The sequence below is a fragment of the Oncorhynchus mykiss genome, chromosome 6 (genome assembly GCF_013265735.2).
Source record: "Oncorhynchus mykiss isolate Arlee chromosome 6, USDA_OmykA_1.1, whole genome shotgun sequence".
NCBI lineage: Eukaryota > Metazoa > Chordata > Actinopteri > Salmoniformes > Salmonidae > Oncorhynchus > Oncorhynchus mykiss.
The window spans coordinates 27,642,324-27,655,502 of record NC_048570.1 but is presented as its reverse complement, the minus strand read 5'-3'; the positions used below and the strand labels follow the sequence as shown (position 1 = coordinate 27,655,502).

Sequence of the window (13,179 nt, the reverse complement as noted above, 5' to 3'; positions counted from 1 at the left end):
GTGCTGAGGCTACAGCGGGTGGGGGGTAACTGGAACAATGAGGCCACTGGGGAGTTGAAACGTTAGCTTCATAGGCCATGGAACACCCTTGATTTTCATTTAACATACTTAATAATAAGCCTTTCTCTCTAGCTACTTTACTGATGCCTGGTACTGTAAATCAGTTCTAGCAGGAACTGGAGAGCACATAATGTACCAAAATTACCCCTTCCTCCATCAAGTCTTTTTTAGACATGTTGGACTAAACTGCAAACTGAGATTGTAAAGTAAGGTGGAAAGCTCATTATGGGTTTTATTGGAGAATAAGTTATTCACGCCAACAGCCCTCCCCCTCCCTTACGCTACAGTTCCCTCAGTCTATATCTGTGAGATATAATTTGGTTTTAATTGAAGTGCAGTCAGAGTGCCAGAAACCGACAGCCGTTAACTCAATCTGTGTGTTTTTTTCCTCTGTTCCCCCAGCCTCCTGAGGAGATCTACTCTGCCGGCGACTCCATTGTAATCAAGTTCCGCTCTGACGACACCATCAACAAGAAAGGCTTCCATGTCCGCTACACCAGCACTAAGTTCCAGGACACACTGCACTCGCGCAAGTGACCAGCGGGGGCCAGAAAGGGCCGGGTGGGGAAGAGGGGCAAGCGGAGGGGCCCACAGGGGAGGCGCCAGCCTGACACTCGGAAACCTTCGGCCACCAAGATCATTCAGAAACGACAGAACAGCCGCAAGACCACCAACCGCACCTCAGTTCCCAGGGGCTCAAGCTCCCGACAGACTGTGAGGAGTAAAGCCATTCTGCAGTAGACCTTGTTTTTACCTTTTTTATGGTTATGATTGGGGTGGGTGGGTGGATATTCGGTTTAGGCGGATTCAGGGGGAAAGTTTATCTATCCCCAGGTTTTTTATTTTATTTTAAAAACAAATGCCTCCTAATGAGAGCTAAATGAACAACAGTGGATTCTCAGGACCTGTAGGAAGGCAGGCATCAGCTGGACAGATCCCTGCTTTTGTCAGGCCAGCCCACCATGCCAGGGGGGGAAGAAGGAGAAGAGGAGGAGACCGGAGGGAGTTCCAGAGGGATTAGCCAACCCCAACCTCCTGGCCGCACTCCTCCGGAATACTAGAGCTCCTCTCCTCACATTCCCATCCCTATTGTTCAAGGATTCCAATCCATAAGAGGATTAGAGGAATACCTTTGACTTGAGGTTTTGATACTGTATGTCAGAGAATTGCAAGTGTAATTGGAATTGTCCTGGCAACCAGTACAGGATTCTCATTATTACCATTAACAAGGAAATTAAGGAAGCAGTTATCTAATAAATAAAACGTGACCCATGTCTTCTGGTTGGTAATTGCTTGCCCATTGAGCGGCTATTGCTGTACCTCTCTGTGTAATTGTAATGAGTATGATTATTCAAAGGGAAGTGACATGCTTTCCTCAACTCAAATCAGTAAGCACTTTACAGTGAATTGTTCCAAATCATGAACTAATGATATTTTGTCAAATGCAAGTTCACTTATTTTTTATGCATTTTTATGCAAATCACTTCTATTCCCTGATTATTTTTTCATTGCTCCATTTAGTTTCTCAGGCGTGCTGGAGATCTGTTTGTACCCTGTAACATTGGGGAATAAAGATATGGTTTCTGTTTCAGTGTTGATCTACAGGTTTAATGTGCAGGATTTTCTCCTACTAGACTAAAACTCTCCATAGATAGTACAATATCCAGGTGTAAGCCAGAGCCTCCTTTATTGTAATAGAAGGCTCTGGGTGCTGGCAAGTCTGAGTAGTCATTGTCATAGCAACCATTGCACAATATAATCATCTGTTTATGGTGGAGCACTGCAGAAGTCCATGCTGGTATGAAAGTGTTGGTATTTTGCAGCAAGACTGATGTTGAATACATGTCAATTACTGTTATCCCACTATATTTTCAGGTTATTTTTCATTTGACTGACAATTCCAGCTGTGTCACTTAATGTCTTTGCCTTTATAACCAATCAATGCAGATGTTTAGCATGGTTGGATTTGTAAAAACCAATGGATGTGCTTGTGATAACAAAGTAAGTGCTATGTGTGCTTGTATGCTGCCATATGCTCCTGTCTCTTTTCAGCTGTCTGTGTTTAGCATGTGCTGGTTAGGTGAGAGTCCTGGGCACTGTAGAGAGAGAACTTCCACAGGAGTCAGAACTGATTGTTTTCTAATAGCCTGAAGCACATTGGTCTGAGACTGCCAAGCTCCATAAACCAATGAAGACCAAGCATTTTCAGTTATTCAATCACACACTCTTAGCTCCGCAAAAAGGCTAACCATTTCATCTTCTGAAATGATTTCCTGGGTTTAGTTTGAGTTTCAGGCTACATTTGGTTTCAACATATCTGTAATAATGATGACCTGTGAACATATCCAGTGACCTCTGACATAATGGTTCAGCCACTGTTTTGCTCTGTACAATACTGCCTTATTATTCATGTTGCATGAGTGATAATGTTATCAAGCAATAATCCTCAGGGTGGCACCAAATAGACTGTGAGCTCACACTAGCTGTGCTCACTGGAAACCAAATCTGTACATTTAACAGTAACAAATAGCGTAGCCTGTCTTTGTGCATTTTAAATCTGCTAATATGAAAAGTATTTCTGTATTTTTTTTTTCTTGTTCAGCAGGAAATACATGGTTCTGTTCAGTAAAATTAAAAAGCAATTATTCTTGGAATCCATTTAATTAACTAAATATTATATTCTCTGCCATGGTTGATGGACAGTAATTACAAATTCTGAAATGATCACATCAGCTTGTCTCATACAGCTCTAGTAGGATATATAAGCACAGACATCTAATCATATTCCATATTGAGCTCGCAAGTGGTGCAGCGGTCTAAGGCACTGCAATTCAGTGTGTCACTACAGTCCCTGGTTTGAATCCAGGCTGTATCACATCCGGCCGTGATTGGGAGTCCCATAGGGAGGCGCACAATTGGCCCAGCGTTGGCCGGGATAGGCCATCATTGTAAATAAGAATTTGTTCTTAACTGACTTGCCTAGTTAAATAAAGGTACAAAACAATGTTGAACATAAGCTGTCAGGGTGCTGTGTGCTTTAGGGCTCTATTGAATCGCTTTACAGATATGCAATAGAAATGTAAAGGTAATTTCAGATTGAGCCAACATATGCAGCGTTTACGATGAATGCAGCCTCCGCTAAAGCGGGAACATTGTTATTCAATTTTAATCGCGCTGTAAAGCTGAACTTCCGCGGTCTGGATTGAATAGAGACACTCGTCATCAGACAGTAGGTGGCTTGTGGATATCTATGTCAATAACAGTTCTTTGTTTGCCTAATGATTTACATGAAAAATGATTTGCGCTCGAGCTATTTGTCATTAATTATTAACTGTCACCAGAGAAGACATGTCCCAGCTGTCACAATCGGCTTAGTGTGACACTCGAATTCACTGAGCGTCACACTAAACTGATTGTGACATCTCTCTTAGTATCTCTGCTCCCCTGAGATATGGTGTTACCAAGCAAAATCGGAGGCAAGGGCAGCAAACCAAGGACGTACACAAGTGTGATTGTAAAAACTTGAGCCGTAGTTAAGAGCAGTACACTTGCAATCAAAAACAATCAAAATAACAGTGAAATAACATCTCTTTTGGATGTTTGCCCTTCAAGAACGTCTATAATTTCCTCAGATAGAGTAAGTGGGTAGTGCATTAGAAGTGCAGTTGAAATGTGCCTTAGAACCTTAGATGGTTATATGCCACATAAACCTATATCATTTCAAGTATCACTCTTAAATCAGTTTGAAATTAAGGGAATTAAATTAACCACTTTTTTTCTTCCTCCATCTCTCATACCTTTTTTATTTAACGATTACAGCAACAGGTCTACACACATAATGTACTGAAGTATTACAGATTCCACAATAGACATAAGGTCAATTCCAATTGAGCAGACGTGGAACGTTAACAGTGAATGCAGTCGCCATTAAAGGCGGAATATTGCCTGTAAAATTCCATCACGCTGGAAAGCTGAAATTTCCGCAATGTGGATTGATTAGAGTCCTTAATCCAGTTACAGATTCATAATGTAGGCTAACTTAAAAAACATTATTTAAGCAATAATAACGAGGCCATGTGTTATGACATTTTTATCATGGCTGTGACCTGGTCATTCGCCTCATGGCATAGACTAATGTTGTGCGGTCTAGCTGTTTGTTCACTCACACCCTCCCACAATTGCTAATAGCCTAACCCCTCCGTATCCACTAGACTATATGATTAAGTGAAAATCTGAAGCCCGCACCCGACCCTAACCCGCAAATATAGAAAATACACTGTAGTCTACAGTCAAAGACTGCAGAATGTTGTTTTTTTTGCCGAATTTGGAAATGTTCCTGCTTATAATTTCCGACATTTTGGTAGGCTATTTCGAGAGTTTTTGACTAAGGCTCTATCTGCATTTTTGTCAAATTTGAGTTATAGACAAAGCCTTGTTTTGTTAAATGGTCTCTAGTTATATAATACTCTAAATAACCCCAATTGATGTTGATAAACCAATGAGGGTTTGGAACTTTAATGCCAATTATCTCAGAATCATCGTTTTGTAGATATAAACTTACAGTCCCAAGCTCCCTGAATGAGACATAAATGCAACAGAAGTCAAACTTTAGGGGGGGGGGGGGCTTTAAAAATATGCTAATTTAATCATTCTTTAAAATGTAGTGGTAAATGCACTACATGACCAAACGTATGTGGACACCTGCTCGTCGAACAACTTCCAAAATCATGAGCATTAATATGAAGTTGGTCCCCCCTTTGCTGCTATAACAGCCAGTGGAGGCTGGGAAGGCTTTCCACTAGATGTTGGAACATTGCTGATGGGACTTGCTTCCATTCAGCCACAAGAGCATTAGTAAGGTTGGGTACTGATTAGGCCTGGCTCGCAGTCTGCATCCAATTCATCCCAACAGTGTTTGATGGGGTTGAGGTCAGGGCTCTGTACAGGCCAGTCAAGTTCTTCCACACTGATCTTGACAAACCATTTCTGCATGAACCTCGGTTTGTGCACGAGGGAGGGCATTGTCATGCTGAAAAAGGAAATGGCCTCCCCCTAACTGTTGCCACAAATTTGGAAGCACAGAATCGTCTAGAATGTAATTGTATGCTGTAGCCCAAACCATGAAAAACCATTATTCCTGTTCCACCAAACTTTACAGTTGGCACTATGCATTGGGGCAGGTAGTGTTCTGGCATCCACCAAACCCAGATTAGTCTGTTGGACTGCCAGATGGTGAAGCGTGATTCATCACTCCAGAGAATGTGTTTCCATTGCTCCAAAGTCCAGTGGCGGTGAGCTTTACAACACTCCAGCCGACACTTGGCATAGCACGTGTTGATCTTAGGCTTGTGTGCAGCTGCTCGGCCATGGAAACCAATTTCATGAAGCTCCCGACTAACAGTTATTGTGCTGACGTTGCTTCCATAGGGAGTTTGGAACTCTGTAGTGAGTGTTACAACCCGAGGACAATTTTTATGCGCTTCGGCACTCGGCGGTCCCGTTCTGTGAGCTTGTGTGGCCTACCACTTTGAGGCTGAGCCTTGTTTCTCCTAGGTGTTTCCACTTCACAATAACAGCATTTATAGTTGACTGGGGCAGCTATAGCAGGGCAGAAATTTAACCAACTGACTTGTTGGAAAGGTGGCTTCCTATGAAGGTGCGATTGAAAGTCACCGAGCTCTTCAGTATGGCCATTCTACTGCAATGTTTGTCTATAGAGATTGCATGGCTGTGTGCTCGATTTTATACACCTGCCAGCAATAGGTGTGGCTGAAATAGCCGAATCCACCATACTTTTGTATATATAGTGTATGTTTTACATTGGTAAATATGAAAATAAAAGCTTCTAAATTAAACGAACACCCCCACTTCTCTGTTATGGATTAAGCCATGTATTTCTATGTGGAGCACTGTACACTGAGTAGTGTTGAATTTCTTTATGCATACATTTTGCTCTGTACTTCCTAATTGTCGCTATTTGTTTTCCATGCGTCCTTGACAAAAAATAACCTATGCCTTTATTGCAATGCATTAGATGTATCTGTTGATTTATCATCGTTTGCTTTTGTCAGTCCGTTGTTTAGAGTGCTCATTGCTTTTTTTCCCAGGCGTGCGAGGGTACTGTTGTTCTTCGTGCCATACTTGGCCAGTACTAGACCATTTATTTACCTTTATTGTTTTTTTTTATCAATATTAGTTTTCTTTCCATGATCAGCTGATGATGGTCGACAATATCACTAGATAACTATTACTGTACCAACTATCCATAGTTGGTACAGGGTTTAAATTCAGTGTCCTAATTCAATTGTTAAATGCTCAATAATGACAAATAGCATTAACGTAAGGAAAGGTAGTATTTTATATCACATGATCTGTGAAGACGCCTAGCATTAACTCTTGAATTATGGACAACTCATGAACTAGGGTGTACAACATGTTTTGATTCAACTCATATTCTATTGAATGTTGGCTACCTGTCCTGCGTGTGTTCATGTGTAAAATTGCCTTGGCTGAGAGGATAGGTAGAGTTTTCCCACCTTTTTTTTTTTACCACTACATCAGAGGCTACTGGTAGGCCTATTTAAAGTTCATGGTGAGACGCATTGTAGCCTAGTATAGTAAATAGTGTGTTAGTGACCATCCCATTTTCCCTGGACAGTTTCAGCCCCATTTCAGGTGTCCAAACTTTTCAGGCTACAAAAAAGGTACATTTGTCAGCAAGATGCATCAATTAATGTAGTCCTAATCAATGGCAATTCCTAATTAGTTGTGCTCATGCCACATTAAAAGGTCATTCATTTTTAAATGACGTCATTATTAGGGTCATGAATAAATGGTGTGCATGCGCAAGAACAATGAGACAGATATTTCACTGGACAGCATTTAAATGTGAAGCATCCCTTTGGCTTTTCCACTCACCAAATATGGTGATAAGAGGAAGCCCACTAACCGGCAGTGGAAGAACATAACTGCTAGAACGCGCCAATTGGATCTCGCTAGCTGGTGCTTGGTTCTGCCCACGTCGTTTATTGTTCTGCCCACTATGATTCATTTGCTCCCATTGGAAACGACAGGCTCTGGTCTATATGGGTTAATTATACAAATCTTTGGTGGATCTGTAAAGTGGTAGCAAAGATGTTTAGGCTCCCGAGTGGCGCAGCGGTCTAAGGTATTACATCTCAGTGCAAGAGGCTAAACTGCAGTCATTGGTTCAAATCCAGGCTGCATCACATCTGGTCGTGATTGGGAGTCACAGGGCGGAGCACAATTGTCCCAGTGTCATCTGGGGTAGGCCGTCATTGTAAATATGAATGTGTTCTTAACTGTCTTGCCTAGTTAGTAGACCACAGACTGTCATTTCCAATGGTCACATATTTAGCGGGAGTAGCAAAATTGTGTTCCTAAGTCCAACAGTGCAGTAATATCTAACAATACACACATCTAAAAGTAAAATAAAGAAACATATAAATATTAGGATGAGCAATGTCAGAGTGGCATTGACTGAAATACAGTAGAATAGAATACAGTATATACAGTTGAAGTCGGAAGTTTACATATACCTTAGCCAAATACATTTAAACTCAGTTATTCACATTTCCTGACATTTAATCCGAGTTAAAAATCCCTGTTTTAGGTCAGTTAGGATCACCACTTTACTTTAAGAATGTGAAATGTCAGAATAATAGTAGAGAGTGATTTATTTCAGCTTTTATTTCTTTCATCACATTCCCAGTGGGTATGCATTGCCTTTAAATTGTTGAACTTGGGTCAAATGTTTCAGGTAGCCTTCCACAAGCTTCCATAAGTTGGGTGAATTTTGGCCCATTCCTCCTGACAGAGCTGGTGTGACTGAGTCAGGTTTGCAGGCCTCCTTGCTCGCACACACTTTTTCAGTTCTGCCCACAAATTCTCTATAGGGTTGAGGTCAGGGCTTTGGGATGGCCTCTCCAATACCTTAACACTGTTGTCCTTAAGCCATTTTGACGAAAATTTGGAAGTGTGCTTGGGGTCATTGTCCATTTGGAAGACCCATTTGCGACCAAGCTTTAACTTCCTGACTGATGTCTTGAGATGTTGCTTCAATATATCCACATAATTTTCCATCCTTATGATGCCATCTATTTTGTGAAGTGCACCAGTCCCACCTGCAGCAAAGAACCCATACAACATGATGCTGCCACCCCCGTGCTTCACGGTTGGGATGGTGTTCTTCGGCTGGCAAGCCTCCCCCTTTTTCCTCCAAACACAACGATAGTCATTATGGCCAAACAGTTCTAATTTTGTTTCATTAGAGGACATTTCTCCAAAAAGTACGACATTTGTCCCCATGTGTAGTTGCAAACCATAGTCTAGCTTTTTTTTATGGCGGTTTTGGAGTAGTGGCTTCTTCCTTGCTGAGCGGCCTTTCAGGTTCTGTTGATATAGGACTCGTTTTACTGATATAGATACTTTTGTACCTGTTTCCTCCAGCATCTTCACAAGGCCCTTTGCTGTTGTTCTGGGATTGATTTGCACTTTTCACACCAAAGTACGTTCATCTCTAAGAGACAGAACGCATCTCCTTCCTGAGCGGTATGACGGCTGCGTGGTCCCATGGTGTTTATACTTGCGTACCATTGTTTGTACAGATGAATGTGCTACCTTCAGGTGTTTGGAAATTGCTCTCAAGGATGAACCAGACTTGTGGAGGTCTACACATTTTTTATTTCTTTTGATTTTCCCATGATGTCAAGCAAAGAGGCACTGATTTTGAAGGTAGGCCTTGAAATACATCCACAGACACACCTCCAATTGACTCAAATTATGTAAATTATCCTACCAGAAGCTTCTAAAGACATGACCTAATTTTTCTGGGATTTTCCAAGCTGTTTAAAGGCACAGTCAACTTAGTGTATTGAAACTTTGTGTAATTGTGATACAGTGAATTATAGGTGCTATAATCTGTTGGGAAAATTACTTTGTTTCATACACAAAGTAGATGTGCTAACCGACTTGCCAAAACTATAGTTAACAATACATTTGTGGAGTGGTTGAAAAACTAGCTTTAATGACTCCAACCTAAGTGTATGTAAACTTCCGACTTCAACTGTACACCTATTTCACTTTTGCATGGCAAAAAAAAAAATCACCTCTGACATGCATCCACTGTTTTGAACAGATTAGATTCTAATATTTAGAATGAGCTTACATCATGAGTGCACAAGGGAGAACGCAACAAGCATGCGGATGCAATAAGTGAAAACACATAATCTAACTGGTGATAGCTAGCTAACATAATATCACGAAGCATGATGCGCTAGCCAGTTAACTTTTATTCTGAAATAACTTCACATGTACGAGTTAGTCAGATATTAGTTTAGAAAGACTTGAAATTGCCATGGGAGCTAACTAGCTAGCAAGCTGCTTATCAAAGGTGGGTAACTGGTTAATTTGACCCAAAAATCAACCAAAAAATGTCTGTGTTTCTCAAAATGATTGTAGCTAGCTACTTAATTCGATCATGCTTTGTGATACATAAGGTCCTATGTTGTTTCAATCCATACAACACACAGTGTCTCCTGACCCCTCCTGTCTCAGCCTCCAGTATTTATGCTGCAGTAGTTTATGTGTCGGGGGGCTAGGGTCAGTTTGTTATATCTGGAGTACTTCTCCTGTCCTATTCGGTGTCCTGTGTGAATCTAAGTGTGCGTTCTCTAATTCTCTCCTTCTCTCTTTCTCTCTCTCGGAGGACCTGAGCCCTAGGACCATGCCCCAGGACTACCTGACATGATGACTCCTTGCTGTCCCCAGTCCACCTGGCTGTGCTGCTGCTCCAGTTTCAACTGTTCTGCCTTATTATTATTCGACCATGCTGATCATTTATGAACATTTGAACATCTTGGCCATGTTCTGTTATAATCTCCACCCGGCACAGCCAGAAGAGGACTGGCCATCCCACATATGCTCTCTCTAATTCTCTCTTTCTTTCTCTCTCTCGGAGGACCTGAGCCCTAGGACCATGCCCCAGGAATACCTGACATGATGACTCCTTGCTGTCCCCAGTCCACCTGGCTGTGCTGCTGCTCCAGTTTCAACTGTTCTGCCTTATTATTATTCGACCATGCTGGTCATTTATGAACATTTGAACATCTTGACCATGTTTTGTTATAATTTCCACCCGGCACAGCCAGAAGAGGACTGGCCACCCCACATAGCCTGGTTCCTCTCTAGGTTTCTTCCTAGGTTTTGGCCTTTCTAGGGAGTTTTTCCTAGCCACCGTGCTTCTACACCTGCATTGCTTGCTGTTTGAGGTTTTAGGCTGGGTTTCTGTACAGCACTTTGAGATATCAGCTGATGTACGAAGGGCTATATAAAATAAATTTGATTTGATTTGACTTGATTTGATTTGCATGATTGCACACGCACACTTCACCGAGTAGGTGATCCCCAATGGAAATATGCAAATACATGCTAGAACGCGCCAATAGGATCTCGCTAGCTCATGCTTGGCTCTACCGCCGCCTTGCTTGTCCTGCCTACTATGACTCATTTGTATTCGGAGTGGACTTCTAGTCCGACTCAGGAGGCGGGTACACCATCCACCGCTTCTGAGTATATTACTCGCTAATGTTCAGTCTCTGGACAATAAAGTAGACCAGCTAAAGGTGAGGATCTCCTTCCAGAGAGACATCAGAGATTGTAACATACTCTGTTTCACGGAATCATGGCTCTCTACGGATATACGTTCCCCGTCCATAAAGCTAGCTGGGTTTTCAGTACATCGCGCAGACAGGCATAAAGACCTCTCAGAGAAGAAGGGCGGTGGTGTATGTTTCATGATTAACCACTCATGGTGCGATTGTGATAACGTACTTAAACTCAAGTCCTTTTGTTCCCCCGACCTAGAATACCCTACAATCAAATATTACCTCCCGAGAGAATTCTCTTCGGTTAAAGTCACAGCAATGTATATTCCCCCTCAAACCCAATACCACGACGGCACTCAAGGAACTACACTGAACTTTATGCAAACTGGAAAGCACATATCCTGAGGCTGCATTAGTTATTGTTGGGGATATTAACAAAGCAAATTTGAGGAAAACACTACCAAAGTTCTATCAACACATTGACTGTAGCACTCGTGCTGGGAAAACACTCAAGCACTGCTATTTTCTCTTCAGGGATGCCTACAAGGCCCTCCCCCGCCCCCCTTCGGCAAATCAGATCACAGCATCTCAAGACATCAGTGAGGAAGTTAAAGTTTGGTCGCAAATGGGTCTTCCAAATTAACAATGACCCCAAGCATTCTTCCAAAGTTGTGGCAAAATGGCTTAAGGACAACAAAGTCAAGGTATTGGAGTGGCCATCACAAAACCCTAGCAATTTTGTGGGCAGAACTGAAAAAGCGTGTGCGAGCAAGGAGGCCTACAAATCTGACTGTTACACCAGCTCTGTCAGGAGGAATTGGCCAAAATTCACTCAACTATTGTGGGAAGCTATCCGAAACGTTTGACCCAAGTTCAACAATTTAAAGACAATGCTACCAAATACTAATTCAGTGTATGTAAACTTCTGACCCACTGAGAATGTGATGAATGAATTAAAAGCTGAAATAAATCACTCTAATATTATTCTGACATTTCACATTAAAATGAAGTAGTGATTCTAACTGACCTATGGCAGGGAATTTTTACTAGGATTAAATATGAAGGATTGTGAAAAACTGAGTTTAAATTATTTGGCTACGGTGTATCTTCCGACTTCAACTGTATTTATGCTGTTGTTCAAATGCACAGATCGCTTTTTAGATCTTCTCAAAGAAACTACCAGTAGTTCGAAAACTTGACATCATATACTTCTGTCATGCTGCGGCCGCCACTAGACTTTTAGTAAGTGCTGTCAAGTGCTTTGCAAAGGGCATTGAGTGCCTTCACCCGAGAGGCTCTCAAATGCTCATGTCTTAGCATTGGTTCAGGATTGAGGCATTTAAAACAGCCGATGTGTGAATAATTTGTAGAATTATGTGTATTGTGGGCCAATCCGAGACACTCCATTTAGTGTGATATGTTTTGTTTCGTATGTTATGTAATAATTTGTGGATGACCATCATCCATTTCGTTTGATATGTTATGAATTACAATTAGTTTGATATGTAAAAAAAATTGTCACAAATTTGCAAAAACTATGATTTTTACAAATTCCAATGTGTTAGCTAAACCTTCCCTTAACCCTAACCTTATCCCTAACCCATAGCCTAGCTAACATTAGCCAGCTAGCTAATGTTAGCTAGTTGGCTAATGCTAACATTAGCTAGCTGGCTAACATTAGCTAGACTAGGGGTTAGGGTTAAGGTTAAGGTTATTAGTTAGGTTAAAGGTTTAGGGTTAGGTTTAGCTAAAAGGGTTAACGTTAGGGGAAGGGTTAGCTAACATGCTAAGTAGTTGCAAAGTAGCTAAAAATTGGAAGTAGTTGCTAATACAGTTTTTTCCAACTGCTTACACAAGTTTTCAAAACTGTCTCCTTTTTTTCAAAACTCTACACACAATTCCCAAAACTGCACACACAAAATGCCTCACATCTCCTTCAAAATGTAACACTGCATTCAAAATGCCATAAAACACATGTCAGAATGAAGCATTTGCATCAAATGGCAAAGATTGCTTTCATAATAGTACATTTTTGGATATACCATGTAAACACTGTTGTTCTAAATCTAAAGTTCTTTGGTCTTTCATAGGATTATATCTACATTTCAATACAATGTTCTACAGTGAAAGTAATCTGGTGAGAGGGGTAACAAGTACACTGTAAACACCAATGCAATGTAGAAACAGAAAATATTTATTAGGCCAAACATTACTGTTGTATACAGTAGCATACAACAACACCATAAACATATGTAAACCAAAAGTAGATTCTTTAGAATACAGTAAAGAACACAATTGTGTGTGTGGGGTCCTGGTGGGGCAGTCCAGGAATTGGTAGGGGGGGGGGGGGGGGGGGGGGGCAGTCACCAGTGCTAAGCTACGCTTCAATTCTTCTCCGGCCTGGGTCTGGCCACAATACTTCGTCCACATCACAAGATACGTTTTCTCTCACCAAATATCGAGGGAAGTATCTCCTAGCATGGCGTATCCAACC

The 13,179-nt window shown here is 41.5% G+C and overlaps 1 protein-coding gene across 2 annotated transcripts in view; it reads left to right on the top strand.

The window, feature by feature from the left end:
* The window catches only part of LOC110525648 (bone morphogenetic protein 1), a 52,926-nt gene extending 50,208 nt beyond the window's left edge, over positions 1-2,718 (top strand). For both annotated transcript variants that reach the window (XM_021605968.2, XM_036979757.1), the window contains exon 20: positions 463-2,718. In XM_021605968.2, the coding sequence (XP_021461643.1) occupies positions 463-597 (135 nt within the window). In that variant the 3' untranslated portion in view covers positions 598-2,718. The remainder of the gene's footprint in view (positions 1-462) is intronic.
* Positions 2,719-13,179: the final 10,461 nt, after the last annotated feature.